This window comes from Pinus tabuliformis, chromosome 7 (assembly GCF_031772625.1).
Source record: "Pinus tabuliformis cultivar Carrire ecotype Pingquan chromosome 7, CPIR1, whole genome shotgun sequence".
NCBI lineage: Eukaryota > Viridiplantae > Streptophyta > Pinopsida > Pinales > Pinaceae > Pinus > Pinus tabuliformis.
Genome location: NC_142293.1, coordinates 1,595,494,532 through 1,595,517,374, shown reverse-complemented (window position 1 = coordinate 1,595,517,374; position 22,843 = coordinate 1,595,494,532). Strand labels below are relative to the sequence as shown.

Genomic DNA, 22,843 nt, shown 5'->3' with positions numbered 1-22,843 from the left:
CCTGGTTTCGAATATGCTAATTAATGCGATATGTTCAGAAGGGCCTTGACACTATGATCTTTTTAAGCTCCAATGAAGTAGTAACAGCCAATGTTGATCCACGCAACATAACATTGCCACCCTGATCCAACAGCTACCCCTGAAAACCGTTTCGAACCAGAAATGCACATTCAGTCTTAACCTCTAATTTACTTGCTATTGCATCTGTTTTTGTTTTTTTATTTTAGTTTTTCCCCTTTATTCTCACAACTTTTAATTTTTTAAGTATTCACAAGTTTGCATTTGATTTATTTGATCCCTTTCTGAACTTAAACCTTTGGTGATACTTTTGGTGATGAAATGGTTCTTTATTAGGAACTATAATGACATCCAGGCATGTTTACATTATTGCACGAAACAGAATAAGTGTGGTCTTAAATGGAAGAGATTTCAACTTTTCATTAAGTTGGATATAAATAAATTCTAGTAGATCAATTTTAACCTCAAATCTCACATATCAATTTTAATCTCCTACTCTGAAAAATTGGCAAAGTGGAGTCAACGAGAAAAGCAAGTGCATTGCCTGAAAGTACTGGCTGAACACTGTTGAAGAGAATAGTAAACGCCAGCAAAATCGCCATTCTAGAAACCGTGTCTCTGATGACAGAACTGCTTGTGAACAACAGAGCAAAATCCTGGCGGAAGACCACAATGAGAACCCAAAATACAACACCTATTGCACTTGATGTAGTTGCAGAGACAATTATTGCAAATTTGGTTCCCCTGCCATTTCCAGCTCCTAGCTCATTGGCAATCCTCACTCTGCAAGAATCAACTTCAAATTACACCTAAGTCTAAATTAAATAGATAATACTATAACAGACAAAAAGAAACCCATTCAAATTCTAAAAAAAGGACATTAGGTGCCATCCAAAATAATAGTACACTGAGCATACCCAACTGCAACAAAGAATCCAAGGGGTATCATCATCTCCCAGCCATTGATGTTCATGCTGAAAGGAACGAAGTTCAAGTCTCAAAATATTAGAATGTGAATTTAATTACCATGCATCATTCTAATAAGAAACAGAGAAGCAGGTTTTACCAGATAGAAAGGGAATTCACTGCAACTTGAGGATCTGTTAGTTTCCCTGTGAGGAGGACCAGCACCCTGTAATACCAATTCTCTAAACTGAAGATAAAACAAATAATGTGAGCTCCTTTTGCGCTGAAATTAGAATCAATCAAATAGGAATCCTTTCAAGAGTGAGTTGTGGTGTGTTCAACTAACCATAGCATCACACCAGATGCGACGGAGAGCTTGAGAAAAGGCCACAAGTCTCTGAATGCTTTTCTGGAAAGCCCGGTCCACGTATGGGGACAACCTCCACAAGTAACATAAAGAAATTGACCAATTGCAGGCACCCACCACGCTAAATCCAATGTAATGGCTGCTCCCACAAGTCCCATTTCCAATTTAACGATAAAAAGCCAGGTTAGGACAATATGAAGCACCAATGAAGCTACAGAAAGCCAGGCAATGACCATGTTTTTCAACTGTAACTGCAGGTATCTCTGAATCGGAAACATAAATACAAATGCAAAGTGCTGAGGAATGAACCAGATTGAAACTGATCCGGATAGTTCAGCAATATCATCTGGCTGACCCATCAACTTGAGAAGGGGGGTGGAAAATATATAAATTGGTAGGAGGAGGACTGCAACAACAAAAAGCACAATCCAAGAGCGTTGCATATATACTCCCAGCATGTGGTATTGCTTAGCTCCGTAAGCTTGACCGCACAGAGTTTCCAGGGCACTGCCCATGCCTAACTGCCATTAAAACACAAGTTGAAACTACATCAGCAATAGGGGCCATGATGGCATAGCTGATTTACTTGCGTTTAATGTCAAAGTGATCACTTTCAAATTTTGACCTTCAAACTGTTAGAATTGGATACAGTCCGGAGTCGCTATATTAAATTTCCTTGTGCGGATTAGAATTTGAAGAGATAATTTTCGAAGAACCTTTTTTTCTCCCGCGAAATTGATAACTATATGTGTGAACAGAGCGATTGACTGTTATTTTTCTTCTTCTTTTGTATTAGGCATAAGCAGGTAATGCTTGAAGCTTATGACCAGCGATGTGAAGAAACATGCAACAATTTTTGCAGAATATCAGCGACGACTATATCGTTATGTTGATCAAGCAAGGGATGCACAGCGAGTGAGGGTTGGCAGTGGGCAAGATGCAACCCCTGACATTCTGCGTGCCCGTAACGAGCAGGATACAGTTTATGCCACAATTAAGGGCAACAAGCCAGCGGATGGTCTCATTCTTATTGAAACAGCACAGGAAAGGAGCATTAGAAAGGCATGTGAATCACTTGCAGCTCATCTCATTGAAAGAATACAGAACAGTTTTTCGGCTTATGATGGGGGTGGTGTTCAGGGACATGCACATCTAGATGCTGAGAAGCTAGTTATTGATTTGGATGGGGAAATACCAAATGATGTGAAGGATATTGCTCTAAATTTGCTCAGGAGTCCTCCACAATTGCTACGTGCAATTACTACATATACTGCTCGAATTGTCAATTTGATAAACCGAGAGACGGAGAAAATTGATGTCAGGACTGATGCTGAACGTCTGAGGTATTTGATTATTGCTTTGCCTTCTCCATTAGCTTTAATTTTGATTTACCAACAATGATATGAAAGCAGATATCGGTATTTCCATTATTGTATGATCACAATCTTGTTTTTTAAATAATAGCTGATCAATTGTCTGTTATTATATTTATAAAATGCCTTCCTTAAATACAATAGAAGTATTGGAAGTGCCTCAATACCATGGAACCCATCCCTCCTCTCCCCCTCCAAATTGCTTTAGGAAACCACTCATCAAAATTTCGTGGGCATTTTCCAACAATGAACTTTAGGTGCAGTTTCAAGGAAATTGAAGGAGAATTTCAAAATTCCAAACAATGGGGTTTTTGAAAAATTGCCTCAATTAGATGAGACACGAGATTTTTTTTAAAATTGTCAACAGTTTGGGAGATTTTGTTGGTTTTCTAAAGGGTATATACTCAGTTTTTGGCATGGCCGAGTTTTGCAAAACAACTAATCCTTTATTTGAAGGTTGGTTGTTGGGTGCATGTTTCCTTCATGGCTTCGAATTAGAAGCTTTGATATCATGAAAATGCTTTTTCAGATCTAGGTGCATCTTCTACCAGAGTTTTAGAAGTCACTGGTTTTGATATTCAAGAGAAGATTATTCACAACTCTTTTGTATTCATTCAATTTTATTCATCGCATATATAGCTTAATAATTTTGGCTCTAAGCACATTCTAAAAGCAAATATCTTGAGTCTACTAACCAATTGCATTTGTTATAAAGGGAATTTCCAAGATCTTGGTCCAGTTTCCTACTAACACTTGAGAATGTTGAAGTTCTGTCTATATCAAATCTTGGGGTATCGTGTAGATCTAGTATAAGACGATAGCAGATCAATAGTTATTATACATTGTAAACCCCCTCTGTGTGTTCGATGTTTAACAAAGGGAGTGAAAAAAACTATTGGTGATGTGGCAGCAACAGGTTCATAGTAGCACCCCCTTGACAGTTTTCAATACCATGGAACCCATCCCTCCTCTCCACCTCCACTGAGAAATTGCTTTTGGAAACCACTCATCAAAATTTCGCGGGCATTTTCCAACAATGAACTTTAGGTACAGTTTCCAGGAAATTGAAGGAGAATTTCAAAATTCCAAACAATGGGGTTTTTGAAAAATGGCCTCAATTAGATGAGACACGAGAATTTTTTTAAAATTGTCGACAGTTTGGGAGATTTTGTTGGTTTTCTAAAGGGTATATACTCAGTTTTTGGCATGGCCGAGTTTTGCAAAACAACTGATCCTTTATTTGAAGGTTGGTTGTTGGGTGCATGTTTCCTGGCTTGGAATTAGAAGCTTTGATATCATGAAAATGCTTTTTCAGATCTGGGTGCATCTTCTACCAGAGTTTTAGAAGTCACTGGTTTTGATATCCAAGAGAAGATTATTCATAACTCTTTTGTATTCATTCAATTTTATTCATCGCATGCATAGCTTAATAATTCTGGCTCTGATCACATTCTAATAGCAAATATCTTGAGTCTGCTAACCTATTGCATTTGTTATAAAGGGAATTTCCAAGATCTTGGTCGAGTTTCCAACTAACATTTGAGAATGTTGAAGTTCTGTCTATATCAAATCTTGGGGTATCGTGTAGATCTAGTATAAGACGATAGAAGATTGATAGTTATTATAAATCGTGAACTGCCTCTATGTGTTCGATGTTTAACAAAGGGAGTGAAAAAAATTATTGGTGATGTGGCAGCAGCAGGTTCATAGTAGCATCCCCTTGACAGTTTTCAATACCATGGAACCCATCCCTCCTCTCCCCCTCCATCGAGAAATTGCTTTTGGAAACCACTCATCAAAATTTCGTGGGCATTTTCCAACAATGAACTTTAGGTGCGGCTTCCAGGAAATTAAAGGAGAATTTCAAAATTCCAAACAATGGGGTTTTTGAAAAATGGCCTCAATTAGATGAGACACGAGATTTTTTTTAAAATTGTCAACAGTTTGGGAGATTTTGTTGGTTTTCTAAAGGGTATATACTCAGTTTTTGGCATGGCCAAGTTTTGCACACTGATCCTTTATTTGAAGGTTGGTTGTTGGGTGCATGTTTCCTTCATGGCTTCGAATTAGACGTTGATATCATGAAAATGCTTTTTCAGATCTGGGTTCAACTTCTACCGGAGTTTTAGAAGTCACTAGTTTTGATATTCAAGAGAAGATTATTCATAACTCTTTTGTATTCATTCAGTTTTATTCATCGCATGCATAGCTTAATAATTTTGGCTCTGAGCACATTCTAGTAGCAAATATCTTGAGTCTGCTAACCAATTGCTTTTGTTATAAAGGGAATTCGAAGATCTTGGTCGAGTTTCCGACTAACATTTGAGAATGTTGAAGTTCTGTCTATATCAAATCTTGGGGTATCATGTAGATCTAGTATAAGACAATAGCAGATCGATAGTTATTATAAATCATGAACCCCCTCTGTGTGTTCGATGTTTAACAAAGGGAGTGAAAAAAACTATTGGTGATGTGGCAGCAGCAAGTTCATAGTAGAACCCCCTGGACAATTTTCAATACCATGGAACCCATCCCTCCTCTCCCCCTCCACTGAGAAATTGCTTTTGGAAACCACTCATCAAAATTTCGTGGGCATTTTCCAACAATGAACTTTAGGTGCAGTTTCCAGGAAATTGAAGGGGAATTTCAAAATTCCAAACAATGGGGTTTTTGAAAAATGGCCTCAATTAGATGAGACACGAGAATTTTTTTAAAATTGTCAACAGTTTGGGAGATTTTTTTGGTTTTCTAAAGGGTATATACTCAGTTTTTGGCATGGCCGAGTTTTGCAAAACAACTGATCCTTTATTTGAAGGTTGGTTGTTGGGTGCATGTTTCCTTCGTGGCTTGGAATTAGAAGCTTTGATATCATGCAAATGCTTTTTCAGATCTGGGTGCATCTTCTACCAGAGTTTTAGAAGTCACTGGTTTTGATATTCAAGAGAAGATTATTCATAACTCTTTTGTATTCATTCAGTTTTATTCATCGCATTGTTAGTCACAGAAACGGAACATCAAGAACCTCATGTCTTTGATGAAATTTTTGTTATGATCTTAATGAACTTATTTATGGTGTTTTAAATCAGAGAAATGAAATCTAAGAACCTGATGCTTTTGATTTCAATGCGGATAGATGAAATGCACATCTACTCCCTTCTGCATCAGCATCATAGAAAGAAAGCATTCCTTTTACAAATACGTCCCAATTCTCTATTTTAAGTTTCAGGGGAATGGGTTTGTGGGGGATACATTGGGGATTATCCTCTTCTTTATTTTGGGTTCCCACTCTGCCCCAAGTTTTGAGCAAGGTGCCCATTCTATCTACCACTTTCCCTATCCCGGAGGCAAAACTTTTTAAAAATTCCAATAGATAGAAGGTGCGGAACACCTGGTTCAAACCATGATAAATCAGATTTGTTTCAGAAATATCACTGTTGTCTATATTCTGTGTGTTGATTTCTTGCCTGCAAATTTGAATCTGTTGTAAATATTCCTGAAAATCTCTAGAGTTATAACTCGAACCCTCACGTTCTCCGCGGCATTCAGCGCCTTCACGAACAAGGTCATCTGGCTGATCGTCATTTCTTTTTTCTTTGCACGAGGCTTTGTGAAGACAGGGTTAGGTGATCGAATCGCCACATAGCCTGGTATGCATTCCTTTTCCAAATACGTCCCAATTCTGTGTTTTAAGTTTCAGGGGAATTGGTCTGTGGGGGATACATTGGGGATTCTCCTGTTCTTTATTTTGGGTTCCCACTCTGCCCCTAGTTTTGAGGAAGGTGCCCATTCTGTCTACCACTTGGCTTATCCTGGAGGCAAAACTTTTTAAAAATTCTAATAGATAGAAGGTGCGGAACACCTTGTTCAAACCATGATAAATCAGATTTGTTTCAAAAATATCATTATTGTCTATATTCTGTGTGTTGATTTCTTGCTTGCAAATTTGAATTTGTTGTAAATATTCCTGAAAATCTTCATAGTTATAACTCGAACCCTCATGTTCTCTGTGGCATTTAGCGCCTTTACGAACGAGGTCATCTGGCTGATCGTCATTTCTTTTTTCTTTGCGCGAGGCTTTGTGAAGATAGGTTTAGGCGATCGAATCGCCATATATTTTGTCAAATGGCTGGGGAAGAGCACTCTAGGGCTTTCCTACGAGTTAACTATAAGCAAAGCTCTCATTGCCCTAGCAATGCCCAGTACGACTGCTAGAGCCGGGGGAGTGTTCTTGCCCATTATCCAGTCCTTGTCTCTCTCCGGAGGTAGTTTGCCCAACGATAAGTCGTCGAAGAGACTCGATTCCTATCTCATTCAGTCACAATTCCAGGTAATTATTTTCGTTGCGTATGATATTTTGGAGCATATTGATGGCATTTTCAATCACAAAAACACACTGTTTAAAACGGGATGCTTTCTATTAAATTTTGATTTTGATTTTAATGAGATTTATTATGGTGTTTTCTATCACAGCAACGAAACCTTAACATCCCCATGCTTTTGATTTTGATCTAATTAACTTAATTATAGCATTTTCAATAACAAAAACGAAATCTTGCATTTGATTAAAGTATGGTTTTGATCTTAATGAGCTTAGTTATACCATTTTCAATCACAGAAATAGAATCTCAAAACCCCACTTTTGATTAAATTTTGATTTTGACCTTATTGAGCTTAATTATGGCGTTTTTAATCACAGAAAAAAAATCTTTTTCTATTAAATTGCGATTTTCATTCCAATGAGCTTAATTATGGCATTTCCAACCACAGAAATGGAATCAAACACTTGTTGTTGTTTCCGTTTTGATTTTGATCTTAATGAGCTTCATTATGGCGTTTCCAATCACAGGAATGGAACTTTAAGAATCCCATGTCTTTTATTAAACTCTAATTTTTGATCTTAATGAGTTTAGTTATGGAGATTACAGGCATAGAAACTAAATTTCAAGAATCTGAATTTTAATCTTGATCTTAATGAGTTTAATTACGGTGTTTTTGATCACAGAAACCAAATCTCAAGAACACCCGAGGTTGATTTTTTATCTTAGTGAGCTTCATTATGGCATTGTCAGTCATAGAAACGGAACATCAAGAACCTCATGTCTTTGATGAAATATTTGTTTTGATCTTAATGAGCTTATTTATGGTGTTTTAAATCAGAGAAACGAAATCTAAGAACCTGATGCTTTTGATTTCAATGCGGACACACGACATGCACATCTACTCCCTTCTGCATCAACATCATAGAAAGAAAATCTTAAAACCTGATTATTTTTTATTATAACAACCATATATTTTTATTTGTATTAAATTTGATATTTGATTCTGGGAGAATAGGCTCCTTTGAAACAGTTGTAACGTAAAGTTTATTTCAATTACCTTTGAGGCTTCATTCTTAATGAGTTCCGTTATGTTGCTTTCAATCACAGAAGAGGCTCTTTTGAAACAATTGCAATGTAAGTTTTATCTCAATTACCTTTGAGGCTTCATTCTTAATGAGTTTCGTTATGTCACTTTCAATCAAAGAAGAGATTTAAAAGACTCGACATTTTGTTTAAAATTATTTTGGAATAGGCTCTTCCGAAATAAATTGGTCTTTTTGCAACAAAGAAAACTTACAATAAGGATATGACTTGTGCGTCCAATTTTCTTGACTTTGAATGGTTCTTCATGCCTTTCTTAACTTTCAGACATCTTTGTTTCTTTCAATTTTTCCTCTATTGCTTCGAATACTATATTTTGGAAGAGGTTGTGCATCAAACAATGTTATTATCACCTCACATTTATGATATGCCATATTCAGTAAGTTACTAATGGCATCAGAATTTGGATGTTAAGGTTGGTAAGTTGTGATTGTGGCAATATTTTAGGATTCTGTGTGAAAATTTCTTGAGCTCATACTAGCATAAGAGCACTTGATTCACTCACTCATTGATCTCAAGTTAACTCCACCATTATCTCTGCCTTATTTAAACTTATATGAAGACATTGACATTATGAAAATGCTTGCAGACAACAATCTCTTGATATTGCATGCTATCTTTCCCTTTGCCTTTGACAATGTAGTATATTCTGTTAGTTGATTTCTTGCTTATAATTATTATATTATGTTAAATACCATTACTGTATTGTGCATTGGTTGTGCATCAAACAATGTTATTATCACCTCACATTTATGATATACCATATTCAATAAGTTACTAATGGCATCAGAATTTGGATGTTAAGGTTGGTAAGTTGTGATTGTGGCAATATTTTAGGATTCTGCGTGAAAATTTCTGGAGCTCATGTCATGATTCTGGAGGCACTTTAAAAACAGCTATTGCAAGTGATTCCAATGCTTATTTTCCTTGAAAATTTAGGACTATTCGGGGGCCATGTTGGAGTTTCAAATTTTAATTAACAAGTTATTGAAAAACTGGAAATACTAATCTATAAGAATACTTGGTACAACCCACTGTTATCTGTCTAATTATGTAGTCTGAAACAACATCATTCATCAACGAAGGGATTTGTGCATCATATAAAAATGTCAGTTATTTATTTATAGAATAATCGGAAATGATGAATGTGGGCTTTGTTTCTGGGTGATTCAACCTTCAGGGACATTTCTGGACAAGGAAAATGGAAATGATAGAAAATCCTCTGCCATCAAACTGGAAATTGATTCTTTGATTGTTGATATCCTACCTGCAAATTTGAATCTGTTGTAAAAATACAAGGAACTGAAGCCATCTCTATTATCAACATTTTGCTGCTTTGTTTTGAATCCATGACTATATACCATTCAAACGAGTGATAGAACTTGTCGTTTAGTAGCAAGGATAAGTAACAAGACTGATTTAGTTAAAGCTTTGTTCAATTTCTCAGTCAGTCAAATGTTGATGCACTCATTGGATGAATGCAGGCTTTGTTTCTGGGCGGTTCAACTTTCAGGGACATTTCTGGACATTTCTGGACTACTTCATCTCCGGTAACAGCCTTAATCTCCTTTCTGAGTTTTTGTTTAATTTCTATTTCATCCATGGACCATGATAGAAAATCCTCTGCCATCAAATTGCAAATTGATTCTTTGACTGTTGATATCCTGCCTGCAAATTTGAATCTATTGTAGATATTCCTAAAAATATATCGACCTCCCTTTAAACACGGTCAACTATGCCACCTATTATGCAAAGGTCCTTTTATCGATTCCTAGCAGTTTCAAATCTTGATATTGGTTTGTTAGAACTGGAAAAAATACATTGAATATATAACCTGATTTCAATAGGTAAAAGAACACCACAACAGAACTTTCAAAATTCATACATTTCAATATATCGTGGACATACTTTTCCATTATAACCAAAAGAAAGAATATACAAATGATGAATTTTGTTCTGATCTGATTTGTTTTTTGCACAACAATAAAAATGAGTAGAAAAAAAAGTCTGACAGTAGTTAACACTATCTTACAAATTTTAGTCAGCTAGTGGTGATCAACCATTAAAACCAACAAAAAGAACAAGAAAACTTTGACAAAATTCTCATTATCTGCCTCCAAAATGCACACATGTCTTGACCTGCTAAGACCTAGTCTTGAATACTCATATCGGATTGATAGCCTTTGAGATTTTAATACCTTGGATACTTTGGATTTTATTTGTATGGAAGTGTTTGTTTGGATTTATTTAGAATGGAGTTGTGCTAAATGCAACTGTCATTTCGTGCTAAATTTCTTGATGTCTTCCTTATTCTCAGGCATTAATACTCAAAATATACAATGAAACTATTAGAGATCTTTTGGTTACCACTAAATTTGGTAGTGTAGATGGACCTGGTTCTAACCTTGCAACCTAACATTTGATCCCTTCTGAGAGGCCTTGCCCTCTTTTCCAATTTGGGTAAGGAATAACAATCTCCCTCTTTATTCTTAGAATAAGGATTCCATCCATGCAATTAGTGGGTGCCTAGGAATATCTGTCTTAATCCTCGAAGTACATTTCCAACTACCTTTCCAACTTTGCAAGCATTTATGTGAAAGTGGTTTTTGGGCTTTGGTCTCCTAAAGGAAATCAGGGAATCGTTTTAGATGTTGATGGAATAATCTAGACCCAAAATCCAAATTATGTAGGATTGATCTCAAGTTAACTCCACCATTATCTCTACCTGATTTAAACTTATATGAAGACATTGAAATTATGAACACTGACTTAGCCTTTGGAATTAAATTGGCTATCTTTTGGAATTAAATTGGCTAGGGAATCATGTGGCTTGGTGAAGGAAATGCTTGCGGACAACAATCTTGATATTGCATGCGATCTTTCCCTTTACCTTTGACAATGTACTATATTCTGTTAGTTGGTTTCTTGCTTATAAATATTATATTATGTTAAAAACCATTACTGTATTGTGCATTGGTTGTGCATCAAACAATGTTATTATCACCTCACATTTATGATATAGAATATTCAGTAAGTTACTAATGGCATCAGAAATTGGATGTTAAGGTTGGTAAGTTGTGATTGTGGCAATATTTTAGGATTCTGTGTGAAAATATTTGGAGCCCCATTCAATGCCACCTCCAGATAATCTGCTCCAACCCATACTTTAACAACACCAAAAGGTTTCCTCTATTTACTTAGCTCATTCTATTTCATAGCATACCTTTTGATATCTTTCAACAACAACCAAATTTAATCATTATTAATAATTATGCAAATATTAGAATGTCCTTATATTATGTATACATCTCATTCTAATATTTTCTTTCTTTTGCAACAGGACATATGGACTCAGAAAAAGCACACCTATGCAACTACGAGAAGAATAGAAAGCAAGAAATATGCGTCTCCAACTACGCATAAATCTCCAATGGTGTTCAGTATGCCATCATTCACCATGCATCTTCCACTAACAATATATAAATCCCCATGGCAAAGGTAACTTCATTTCCATTCATTCCAAATTCATTTTAAGACAACTCACCTACAAAGTATTACTAATAAATTTCCACAACTGATTTACATATTACAACTTCTAACAAAATATACATTTTGCAGGTTCATCACTGCTTCTTCAGGTCTTCGATGCCTCCAACAACTTTTGATGCAACTTCAAATATGGAATGACAAGAACAATGCTCTTTAGAATATTATATTCACTATTTGTATTTTCCATTTGAAACTTGAAAAAGGATGTTTCAAGATCAAATGCCATTTTGATCGTTTGTCTTCACAACCGATTCATTATCAATGGGTTTTAACATATTTTGTTAACAAAATCAATTTATTTCAATGAATATAATACATGTTTTCAATATGTCTTCATATTAATTAAATTTCCCGTTTGAATAATGATTTCTTAAATAACCCTATCCAAATCAATATGGATACCCAATTCTTGTTCGCGTTTCGCGTTTCGCGTGAATTCATTCCTTTACCTTCACCTTCAACTACGCAATTTTAATCCAGATGCGATGGTGTCTAAACAAGTTCAATGGATATTTAAGACTACTTGCATTCCATTATGTAGCCACTTTAACCCCCAAATACGCCTTTCGACATGGCTTCCTCAAATTGAAACTCAAATACATCGACCCTTGCTTTCAAAAAAGCCCATTCACATTTCAATATTTTTCCACAAACTATGCCTTACGGCGTTTCCTTTGCAACATTAGGTGCAAATGCTAGTTGTTATATTAGTTTTACCTAATTATTATTTTTTTTTTTTTCTGAATGTGACTAATCTATTAATATACAAAACAGAGATACAAAAAGATTACAATGGGCAAGGCTTTGAAGTTTTGCCTATCAGCCCTTTCCTTGCCCTGCTTTCATTTCCAAAATTGAGTAGAATTCAAAATTGGAATTTGTTGCTTGACCACTGAAGACATATTGACAGAACACATAGTAACATAACAGATACCAGGGCCATGGACTGACCCATACAAAGACCGACAGACACCTGGACTATTACAGCTGACACTTGAACAATTACATTCGACACTTGAATAGTTAAAGCCGACACATTGACAGAGATGTGGATAACGCTTGGCCGAGTCATACATTGAGAACCCAAGAAAAACAGCAGAGGTTACCGGAGCGAGATTATTCATCATCGGTAGTCTGGGGCGCTTCTTCAATCCGGCAGCCGAAACGGAGCATATCTTCAGAGTCGGAGAGCTGGATGACTGCGTCCGGGCTCCCTTCTAGTGCGGGCTTGCTTGGACCAGCCCGCGTTGAAGGGCCAGCATCATGTCCACAATTAGAGGCTGGGCGCACAAGTTCAGGATCGAGCACACGTCCCGGGGCCAACTCACGGGTGTCTACCCCAACCGGAAGGCAAGCGACCAGAGATTCCTCTCTGCTGGAGCGAGGCCATTCTGGGAGAGGCTCTGCCTCCATGTTCTGAGAGATGCCCTGCTCAACCGAAATAGAAACTATCAGAGTGGAATTAGCTTGAGGGCAGGGGAGTCGATACCTGAGCATAGGGAGCTCCTGCTGACCCTCCTCTGAACTTGGATTTCTGCCATTAAAACCACTGTCCTCCTCATTGCTGCCTTGATACCTCCGCGGCATTGAAGTTACTTCGATGGAGGAGGAGGGCGAATTGAAATTTTGCTGCTGCGAGAGGGCCCTGCCTCTGGTTCCCCCTCTTCGGCTGCCCATCCGCGGCCTCTCCCTCGGCATTGCAGAATGCGGCTTTGCCCAATCACCCCGAGCTCCTCCCACAATAAAAACCAACACAGTCTCAGCACCGATGGAGGGTGCGTGTTCTCCCAGCTCAAAAACCAGCGTAACGCCTCTCAAGTTCCTATGCTCTTTGCCTTCTGAGCGAAGCAAGGCACCTGCGCAATGCTCACCCATATTCCCCTGAACCCTGCACATTCCTTCCTTAAAACGCTCCATTGCATCGATCTGCAGCCCCCTCCCTCGAGCCGAGATGACAGGCATTAATGCCTTCCTCTGTTTGATTTTATGCATATTAATAATCCTCTTAACGTGGTACCCTTGGACACCGCGGGCATGCCACTTGCCCACGTGATGGCACATGCCATTAGCACGTTGCAGTTGCACCCGCATCCGGGAGGATGAGGTCCTTCTGTGCCAGAGAGATGCAGTCATTGTTAAGCTTATCATCGTCGGAGGTATCCAGGGATCCTGTAAAGTATACAATACCCTGAGAAGCACCTTGGTTGGCAAGTCTGTCCGCCACCTTGTTCGTTGTTCTTCTTATGTGCTTGAAGGTTAAGCTTTGGGGAGTTTGTAGCTTTTCCTCCAAAGTTTCCAACCTGCTTAGTAGCCTCCAGCTCGTGGCTACCTTAACAGCTGACGTACCTGCCTGTATTCTTTGGGCAGCATTGATAAGGATTAAGGAGTCTCCCTCCACTTCCAAGGGGAAGTATCTGTTCTGTTCTGCAAGACATAAGCCCCTCCATAGTCCTTCTAATTCAGCTACATTATTGGTGTCTTTGCCCAGTGAGCCATAGAAAATCTGCATTATCTCTCCTGTGTGATTTCGGAAGAGTCCTCCATAACCCGCAAGCCCTGGATTGCCTTTGGCTGCCCCATCAAAGTTTAACTTATAGGTAGCATAAGCTGGAGGGAGAGGCGCTGCTGTTAGAGGTTCGGGTGTTTTCCTTCGGTATTGCTGAGAGGTTTATGTTCCATGCCTTTAGAATCTTGCATTCCAATGGGGAGTCTGGCATATCTGTATCCGACCAAGATTTGATGGCCAGCGTTTCTTGCAGTTGTTTGTTTAAGATTAGCCATAAGGCCTCAATGGACCTGGAAGAATTGTTGAAAATTCTATGGTTTCTTTCCTTCCATAGAGTCCAATATATGAATCCTGGTAAGAGGCTCCACAGATAGTTGAGAAGCTGACTCTTGAAGTGGGATTTGACCCAGTTCCTTAGATTCTCGGTTATATCCTCTGTCCTGGCTTCTGATCTCATGTTGCAACTTTCAACTTTCCTCCATATTTGCACTGCTAACGGACAAGTTTCCATGAGGTGACCGATTGTTTCAGAATGACTGTTGCAATTCGGGCATCTTGATGGCCCTACAAATCCACGCTTTACCAGGTTGTCCCATGTGAGTATTCTTCTTTTGCTGAGCAGCCATAGGAAGGTTGAGATTTTGGGCCATATTCCAGGTTGCCAAATCTTTTCCCAGATGGGGTCCTTATTAGGCTGATTTTCGGAATATCTGAGCTGGTGTGCCTCTTTGGTGGTGAATGTGCCCTTAGGCATGTGTCCCCATCTGAGGCGATCCTGTAGAGTAGAGTATCGAATTCTTCTGAATGATAATTCTTGATCTATGTCCTCATAAGATTCTCCTTGCCCAGCTCTCTGCCAGAGGCTAGCTTTCTTCCAGATTCTGAAGTCGGTGCTTGCGGAGTGTTGCCAAAATTGATTAACATGAGTAAGGTGTGCTTGCTACATTTGCTCTTGCCAGAGGGGCTTATGAAAAACTGTGTCGAGCCTGGGGAGCTGCTGCCACGAGTCCTCCCAAAATCTTGCCGTAGTGCCGGAGTGAATTTCCTAGAAGCTATGTTCTTGAATGAACTTGCTGTGTGGTTTGGCTGCGTTCCAAATGGGGGATCCTTGGGTAGTGGAATTGATTCGGATTAAATCAGACCATTGACTGCCTGGTGCATATTTGGCCTGCCATATTTTGGCCCAAGGTGCATTGGGCTTGGTGATCCAATTCCACCACAATCGAGCTCCCATAGTGTTGTTGTTCTGGATAGGGTCTCGTAAGCCCAGGCCTCCTTCTGACTTGGGTTTGCAGACGTTCTGCCAATTTACAAGCGCCCATTTCCTGTTAAGGCCCGAAGACCCCCAGAGGAAGTTACGCTGAAGATTGCGAATAGATTTTAGAATCCATTTTGGGGCAGCCAAAAGAGAAAAGAGGTACAATGGCATGGCCTGAAGAACCGATTTAATTAAGACAAGCCTGCTGGCGGTGTTGAGAGCCCGGTAAGTCCACAGGGAGAGTTTGGATTCTAGCTTATCTAGAAGAGTCTGCCAGGAGGAATGCTTGATAGCTGCAGCGGCTAGGGGGGCCCCTAAGTAAGACGAAGGAAGCTTGGAAATAGAGAATTGCAATATTCTAGCTATGTTCCTTTGAGTGGAGGGGGGGGTGTTGAAAAAATAGAGCTGGGATTTCGATGCATTGATGGAGGTTCCGGAAGCTTGGGAGAAGATGGAGAGCAAGGATTTAAAGACAGAGGCTTCTTGAGAAGATGGGTATCCAAATAGCAAGGTATCGTCAACAAATTGCTGGTGGGATTGAGGTGGCAGGCCATGCACAGAGATGCCTTTGAGCATTTGAGAAGAGACAGCGGCCTTTAGAAGTCTACCCAGCCCTTCTGCCATGAGGACAAAGAGGAAAGGCGACAGTGGGTCCCCTTGTCTTATGCCTCTAGATGGCCGAAAGGGATGAGAAGGAGAACCATTTAACAGAACCGAAAAGTTTGGAGAGGAGATTAAATTGATGATCCATCTTGTCCAAGTGTGACTGAAGCCAAAAGCTATAAGCATTTTTTGTATATAGTTCCAACTGAGCTTGTCAAATGCTTTGGATAAATCTAGTTTTAGAAGCATACCTGGCTTTTTTAAAATCTTGAGAGAGTGAATCACCTCATTTGGTAAGATGATGCCGTCCATGATCTGCCGCCCTTCAACATAACCTGTTTGTTCCGGCGAAATGAGTAAGGGTAGGAGAGGTTTGAGCCGATTTGCTATGACCTTGGTGATGAGCTTGTATATGACATTGCATAAAGCAATGGGTCGGTAGCTTTCCGGTTTACTTGGTTCAGCACATTTGGGGACCAATGCTATGAAAGTAGTATTGAGAGCTGGAAGAATCCAATGCATGCTTCTTGATTCTTCCACCAGCTCCCAGACCTCTTCTTTGATTAACTCCCAGAATTCATGGTAAAAATTGGCAGTGAAACCGTCTGGCCCAGGGGTTTTTCCATCCTTGAGCTGGTTCATCGCTTCTTCAATTTCTTTTAGAGATGTGGGCTGAAGCAGTTTGTTGTTGTGCTCATCAGTTATTATTCGAGGAATATGCTGAGTGATGGCTCGAATTTCTGCGTCCCTGTTTCCTTCCGGTTCTTTGAGGATGTCATGAAAGTAGTTGGTTAATTCCTTTTCCATGTCTTCGTGAGCTTCGACTCGCTCTCCTTGTTGGTTGTTGATGAAAGTTATGTTATTATGCATTCGCCTTTGGATAGCTGTTCTGTGAAAAAATTTTGTGTTCTTTTCTCCCTCTTTTAGCCAGCTGATTCTTGATTTTTGTCGCCAGAGTATTTCTTCTTGTTTCCTCCGTTCTTCTAATTGATGCCAGAGGATTTGCTCTTGTTGGGATTGTTCCTCCGTTCGGCCTTCTTTGATGATGTCTTGCTGCAGTGCTTCCATTTGCTTTTCCAACCTTTGTCGATTCTCCTGTATGTTACCAAATTGTGTTCTATTCCAGTTCTTGAGGACTTGCTTTAAGTTTTTTAACTTTTGCTGGAATTGATACATTTTGGCTCCTTCTGGTGGCCTGTAGGACTTCCAAGCCTCTTCAACTATTTGCCTAAAATTTGGGTTTGTAAGCCAAAAGGCTTCAAAGCGGAAAGGCCTATTGCATCGTGTACCAGGCCGAGACCATTGAAGCATTATGGGCCAATGGTCTGAACCTCCTTGGGGCAAAATTGATGCATTGAAGTCGCCTCCTATATGGATTGCATTATCTGAAAGGAGGAACCTATCAAGCCTGGAGGCGATGTGATTGGTACCGCTGCGCTTGTTAGTCCAAGTAAAGATCCCATTGGTGGTTGGAATGTCCATTAAGTGATTGTCCTGAATAAAATCTCTGAGCCCTTTGCTGTCAGTTTCTAATCTTGTTCGTCCCCCTGTCTTTTCCTCCAGCGATTGTATGATGTTGTAATCTCCTCCACAAATCCAGAGCAGGAACTGTCTGTGCTCATTTAAACTAGAGATCGTATTCAACAGATCTAATTTCTGTTGAATGCTTTGCGGAAAATAAACATTGGAAAGGTGCCCATGAATATTTGTGCCTATAAGATGAAAAGATGCTTGAATGAGGAAATGGGTGGCGTGGAAGTTGTAAAGAGTAAGGATCTGTGGATTCCATAGCATGGCTAATCCACCTGAAGCTCCTGAGGCGTCTACGGACATTGAGCCGCTGCCGGCCCAAATTTTGTTGCGTGCTTTGTCCATGGCAATTGTGCTGCTTTTAGTTTCTTGAAGAAAAACTATAGAAGGTTTTTCTTGTTGAATCAAGTTCTTGATCATTCTGATTTTTGAGGGGCTGTTGAGTCCTCTCACATTCCAGGAGATCAGCTTCATAGTAAGTGAGCTGTAGGTTTATAGTATTTGGTCAGCTTAGGGAATCTCCCTGATTCCATAAGCAATTCTCCCACTGCAATGGTTCTCTGCAGATCCGTTTTGCGTCCCCTCTTCTTGGTTTCTTTGAGAGTCTTTTTTATATCCCATGGACTTCCTCCCTGTATGCCGAGATTTTTGTTGTGCTGTACCGTGGCTAGGACTCCTTCTAGCCGATCTATTTGCCAGGGAGGAATGGTATTGTATTCTTTTTGCTTACAAGCTGCTTCAAGTTTTAGGAGATCAATGCCTTCTATGATGATGTTCTCCGGATCTTGTTCCATGTTGCTAGGGGTGTTTTGTTCATCTTCCTCTGTGGTATTCTGTAAACTTAGCGCTAAAGCTGCATCCATGTCCATATCAGAGTCTGGTTTCTTGGAGTTTAATATTGATTTCCCTTTGCCGGCAGAAGGGTTACTGGGGTCTGAGGCTGCCTTTGTGATGTCTTCAAAAGGTGGAAGGGGAGATTGGAAAGAGCTGAGATTGTCTGAATGCTTAAGGGTCTGGGGATTGAAGGATGAAGAGGGCTGAAAGACAGAGTCCATAGGTTCTTCACTGGGCGGATCTTGGTTGGCTAGAGGGGAAAACTTGTTACGAGAGTCTAATCTAGAAGAGATTTCTGGGGCTGCCTGATTTCTCTTGGTGTGCCTGCGGCGGTTGGGGATTATGGTAAAGCCTTCCGAATCTGTCTGGTTCTCAGAGGGAGAGGCTTTGGATTGCTGATTAAGAGGGCAATCCCTAAACAGATGCCCATGCGCATGGCATTTACGGCAACGGAAAGGGATGTGTTCATAATCAAGAGTTTGCTCCCATTCAAAATCTTCGTGAAAGAGACTTACCGTGTCTGCCAGAGTCTTGGCGAGGTGCATCTTAACACAGATCCGAGCATAGGATGTGTATTTGCGCTTCTTTGTTTCCTCGGCAACTTTGATGAAGGTCCCCAGTCTGTTGCCAATGTCTGCAAGCGTTTCTTCCTTCCAGTATTCCACAGGGAGCCCGTACATTCTTATCCAGACAGGAGCCCAACTGAAGTCCTCTTTATCAGGGTTAAATCGTGGCTTCCATTCTGTGAGGTACAGTCCGGATGAGTTGAAGAAGTATGGGCCACCCTCGAATACCTTAGTTTTGTCCTCCAGGCAGTTAAATATGGCTGTGAAGAAGCCTTTTGGACCTAGTTGCAGCGTAACTTGTCCCTTAGGTTTCCACTTTGATTCGATCCAGCCATTCAGGGCTCTTTCTGTCGGCCAGAAGCCCAGGAATTTTCCGATCAGGGCATGGTCCTGCATGTACTGGATTTCTCCATTGATTCGATGACTGGGCAGTTCTATCCTGATGCGTTCTGTTGACTTTGGAATGCATGTAGCCGAGGTCGCCTTTGGCTGTGATGAAGAAGCGTTTTGGCACTTTTCAGTTTCTGGGTCTGTGGCTACAGGCTGATCTGCAGGGATCTCCTTGTCGTTGGTCCTCTGGCCTTCATGCTCTGTTCCGCGGTTTGTATCCGGAGTAGTCAGCGGGGTATTATTCGTCTTCTTGCCGTCTGAGTGGGTATTCGAAGGAGGGGGGGCAGAGCCCGCCCCTCCTGCTGGCTGCGCCATGGAGGGCCTTCAGCAGTGAACTGACGGCTTAGCGTGATCCGTCAGGTATGAGCAGAGTGCAGGGTTCTGAAATGTCTGCAGGTGCGCAGGCATCCGTAGGGTTTCGCTCAGAGCTCATATATTCTCAATATTACATTACAGTTGGCTTCAATATATAATCACATGATACTTCTAAAATATACTATTCTTCTTTACCTAATTATTGATTTTAATTGTTATAATTATATTTAATTCCATATTCACTTATGATTATGTCCATTTGTTTTCTAATTATTTTCAATTGTCATATTTATTAATTTTAAATTGTTATTGATTTTTAATGGTAGTTTTTTACATTGGAATTATTTTAATTATAAATTTTTAATGGTTATTACTTTTAATTGTTATAAATATTATATTCATTTTAATTAATTGTTATAATTATATTTATTACAATTGATTTATTATTTATTTAATTTCAATTTTTAATTTTTGTTTTAATGAATAGTTATTGATATTTTATTGGGGTTATTTATATTTTATTTTGAATTTGTATTAATTTTAATCATATTAATTTTTAATTATGTGTTAAGTTTATTTGTTTAATTTAAATGTGTGCAAAATACTTCTTGTCTTGCGGAATAAACAATGAGATTTTTGGTAACTGTTATGAATTTATGTGTGAGGTCAATTAGCTTGCTGTTCTAAATGTCCCACCAGCAAATATGGAGTGTGTATAACATATGTTGGAAGTTTCAAAAGAAACCAATATGTTTCATTTGGTTAAATAGTGTTTTTAATTGCAGGGGCAAACAAGCGCAGATATGTATTTTTACTGTTTAACATATCAATCAGATTTGTTCAGCAAGATATCTTCAGCATAAAAGGACACAAATGTTTGATGAGCAGTTCACCCCTCCTGGGCTACGTCTGCTGGATCAAACCTCCCAAAATGAGCTTGTCCTCTTGTATTAAAATGCTTCAAAATGTTAATACAAGCGTAAAAGTGCCTCAATAGGAAAATATGAATGCAAAAACAGATTCAGAAGACATGAAAAAGCTAAGAATGCCTTTCCAAAATCACTAAACAGTGAAAGATTACCCAATACAGTGCCTTCTCCAAATGGCCCTACAGGCTCTGAAAACTCTCTTGAAGCTTTTCGGGCTCTAAAAGTCTTCAAATAGATCTGAAACCTCTTCCAATAGGTTTAGAAGGTCGAAAATAGCAGGAAATGATCTTTGGTTCACCTCAAACAGAGAGGTACAATTCAAAACAACTCCGTTTCCCAACTGGCCCTTATGGCTCAAAAAGATTCCCTGAAGCTAAAATGGTTGTAGGACACCTCTACTACCTCTGAAACTTGTCCCAATAGCTCTGGAATGCTGAAAGTAGCTGAAAATGACTATTGGTTCACTTCAAATGGTTAAGCATAGCCTAACACAGCTCCAACTCCCTCTTGGCCCTGATGGCTCTCTTGGCTTCCCTGAAGCAAACGGGGCTGAAGATGAACTCCAATGGCTCTGCAACCTATACCAATGGCTCCAGAATGATGAGAAGATACGAAATCAAAAAAAAAAATCGTCCAAAAAGGTTCTCCCTAGCCAAAGTTATGACCTCCAGAAGTTTTCTCCAGTTTGGCCTAAAAAACTCCACTAAATGTGGAGAGACTATAGTTAACTCTGCCATTTCAGCCAACTCCGCCAGATTTGGCATGCTCTGCCAACTTAACTGCCAGTTAGCTGATCGTGACCGTCAACTTCGGGCGCGCATTTGACCACGTGGTCCCTTAATCATCGGGGTTAACGTTTACCCGCCGGGATTAGCTTGTGGTTCCAAGGCTCGGGTCATATGGTTAGGGGCTGGACCCTTTTCCGCCCCAACCTACATTTAATCAAACTTTAAATAGAACCTAAGTCCTTTGAATGTTAAGTTTTGTTGTGTGGGTGGGCTGGTCGGGCCTATGGGCTGGCGGCCACCCGACCCGGGGTCGATTCCTGCGAAGTGCGTATAATTTTGCCACACTAAACCTTCAGTCTTGGGCCACATGGCGACCTCCGGACAGGCCACGTGGCGCCCCTTAATTGGCCATCAAAATCCCACTGCAATCTGGAGTTGCCAAGTGTCGAACCATGATTGAAAGAAGAAGGATTATTCCATGGAATATTCTGTGGAATATTCTTTTTTAATATTTTTTTAATCCAAGTCAACCCAAGTCAAACTAGACTTTTGCTTAAAATTGTGAATTTTCAAACTTGAATAACTTTCACATACAGTGTCGGATTTGAGTGTCGTTCACGACGACAGGATCATTTCGACAAGGCCTATTCGGTCGTTCTGGTTTCAACCAATTCTGAGCAAATCAAAATTTGAGCATTTTTTCCTCTTAGGACATGATCACCTGATCAAAACCAGGGGGTTAGAACCTCCTATAGTTGTAGCTAGAAATCTTGGAAGTTGGAGTTTCCTAATTGATGTAAATTTATTGAAGACAAATATTAAGAAGCATTTGGTGGTTTTTCTCTTAGAAGGTTTTCCACCTAAAAATCTTATGTCTATTGTCTTCATTATTATGCATTGTTGAATGATGTTGTTTATTGTTCATGTGAGTTGAATGATGTTTGATCTAATGCTAATGATAATTAATGCTCCGTGAAGTTAAAAACACTAATTGAAGAGAAATGTTGATTCACCTCCCTCTTAATATTTCTAACATAACCAACCTAAATTACAAAAAGCAGGAGCACAAGCTTTACTCTGAACACAAATTCTTGATCTTACCTAGATCTTTTGTTGCCAGGTCCATTAAAATATTACTTCCTTACACCTCAAACCTTTGTTTGCTCCTCTTTTCATTGAATCGACTTCAATTACTCAACCTAAGATGAGGCGCTTTGCTATGGACGCAAGGTCTTGATCAAACTCTTTTGCCAACGAGCTTGTGAAAATCCTATTGGAGAATTTGACAAACCTTATGCGCATGCATTTAGTAATGGGCTTTGTTCGTGGTGAGATAATCTTCCCAAATCTTCTATTCCTTCGGTGTACCTTTGCACCTTTAGGGGTAATTGCTAGTTTACCCTTAGTTAACAAATAAAGAAGATGAGAAAAATTTTGGTGAAGATCACATCATAAGAAATATGTCAACGTGTTTCGAACCATCCAATGTGGTTCGAAACAAATAAAGAAGATGACAAGCAATATGAGCAAGTGATCATTTAGTCAAATTTC

At 39.4% G+C, this 22,843-nt stretch overlaps 2 protein-coding genes across 2 annotated transcripts; one reads left to right on the top strand and one right to left on the bottom strand.

Annotated features, from left to right (window-relative positions):
* Nucleotides 1-401: 401 nt before the first annotated feature.
* On the bottom strand, nt 402-2,099 carry LOC149254218 (protein DETOXIFICATION 27-like). The gene is made up of 4 exons (XM_089457004.1): nt 1,271-2,099; nt 1,085-1,171; nt 936-992; nt 402-801 (listed from the first exon to the last, which is right to left on the bottom strand). The coding sequence occupies exons 1-4, from the start codon at nt 1,804-1,806 to the stop codon at nt 483-485; spliced, it is 999 nt and encodes a 332-aa protein (XP_089313130.1). The 5' UTR covers nt 1,807-2,099; the 3' UTR covers nt 402-482.
* A 14-nt stretch (nt 2,100-2,113) lies between these two features.
* Nucleotides 2,114-11,818, top strand: LOC149254217 (AUGMIN subunit 5-like). The gene is made up of 4 exons (XM_089457006.1): nt 2,114-2,634; nt 9,569-9,634; nt 11,425-11,582; nt 11,703-11,818. Exons 1-3 carry the CDS (start codon nt 2,114-2,116, stop codon nt 11,471-11,473), a joined length of 636 nt encoding a protein of 211 aa, XP_089313132.1. The 3' UTR covers nt 11,474-11,582; nt 11,703-11,818.
* The last annotated feature ends 11,025 nt before the right edge of the window (nt 11,819-22,843 follow it).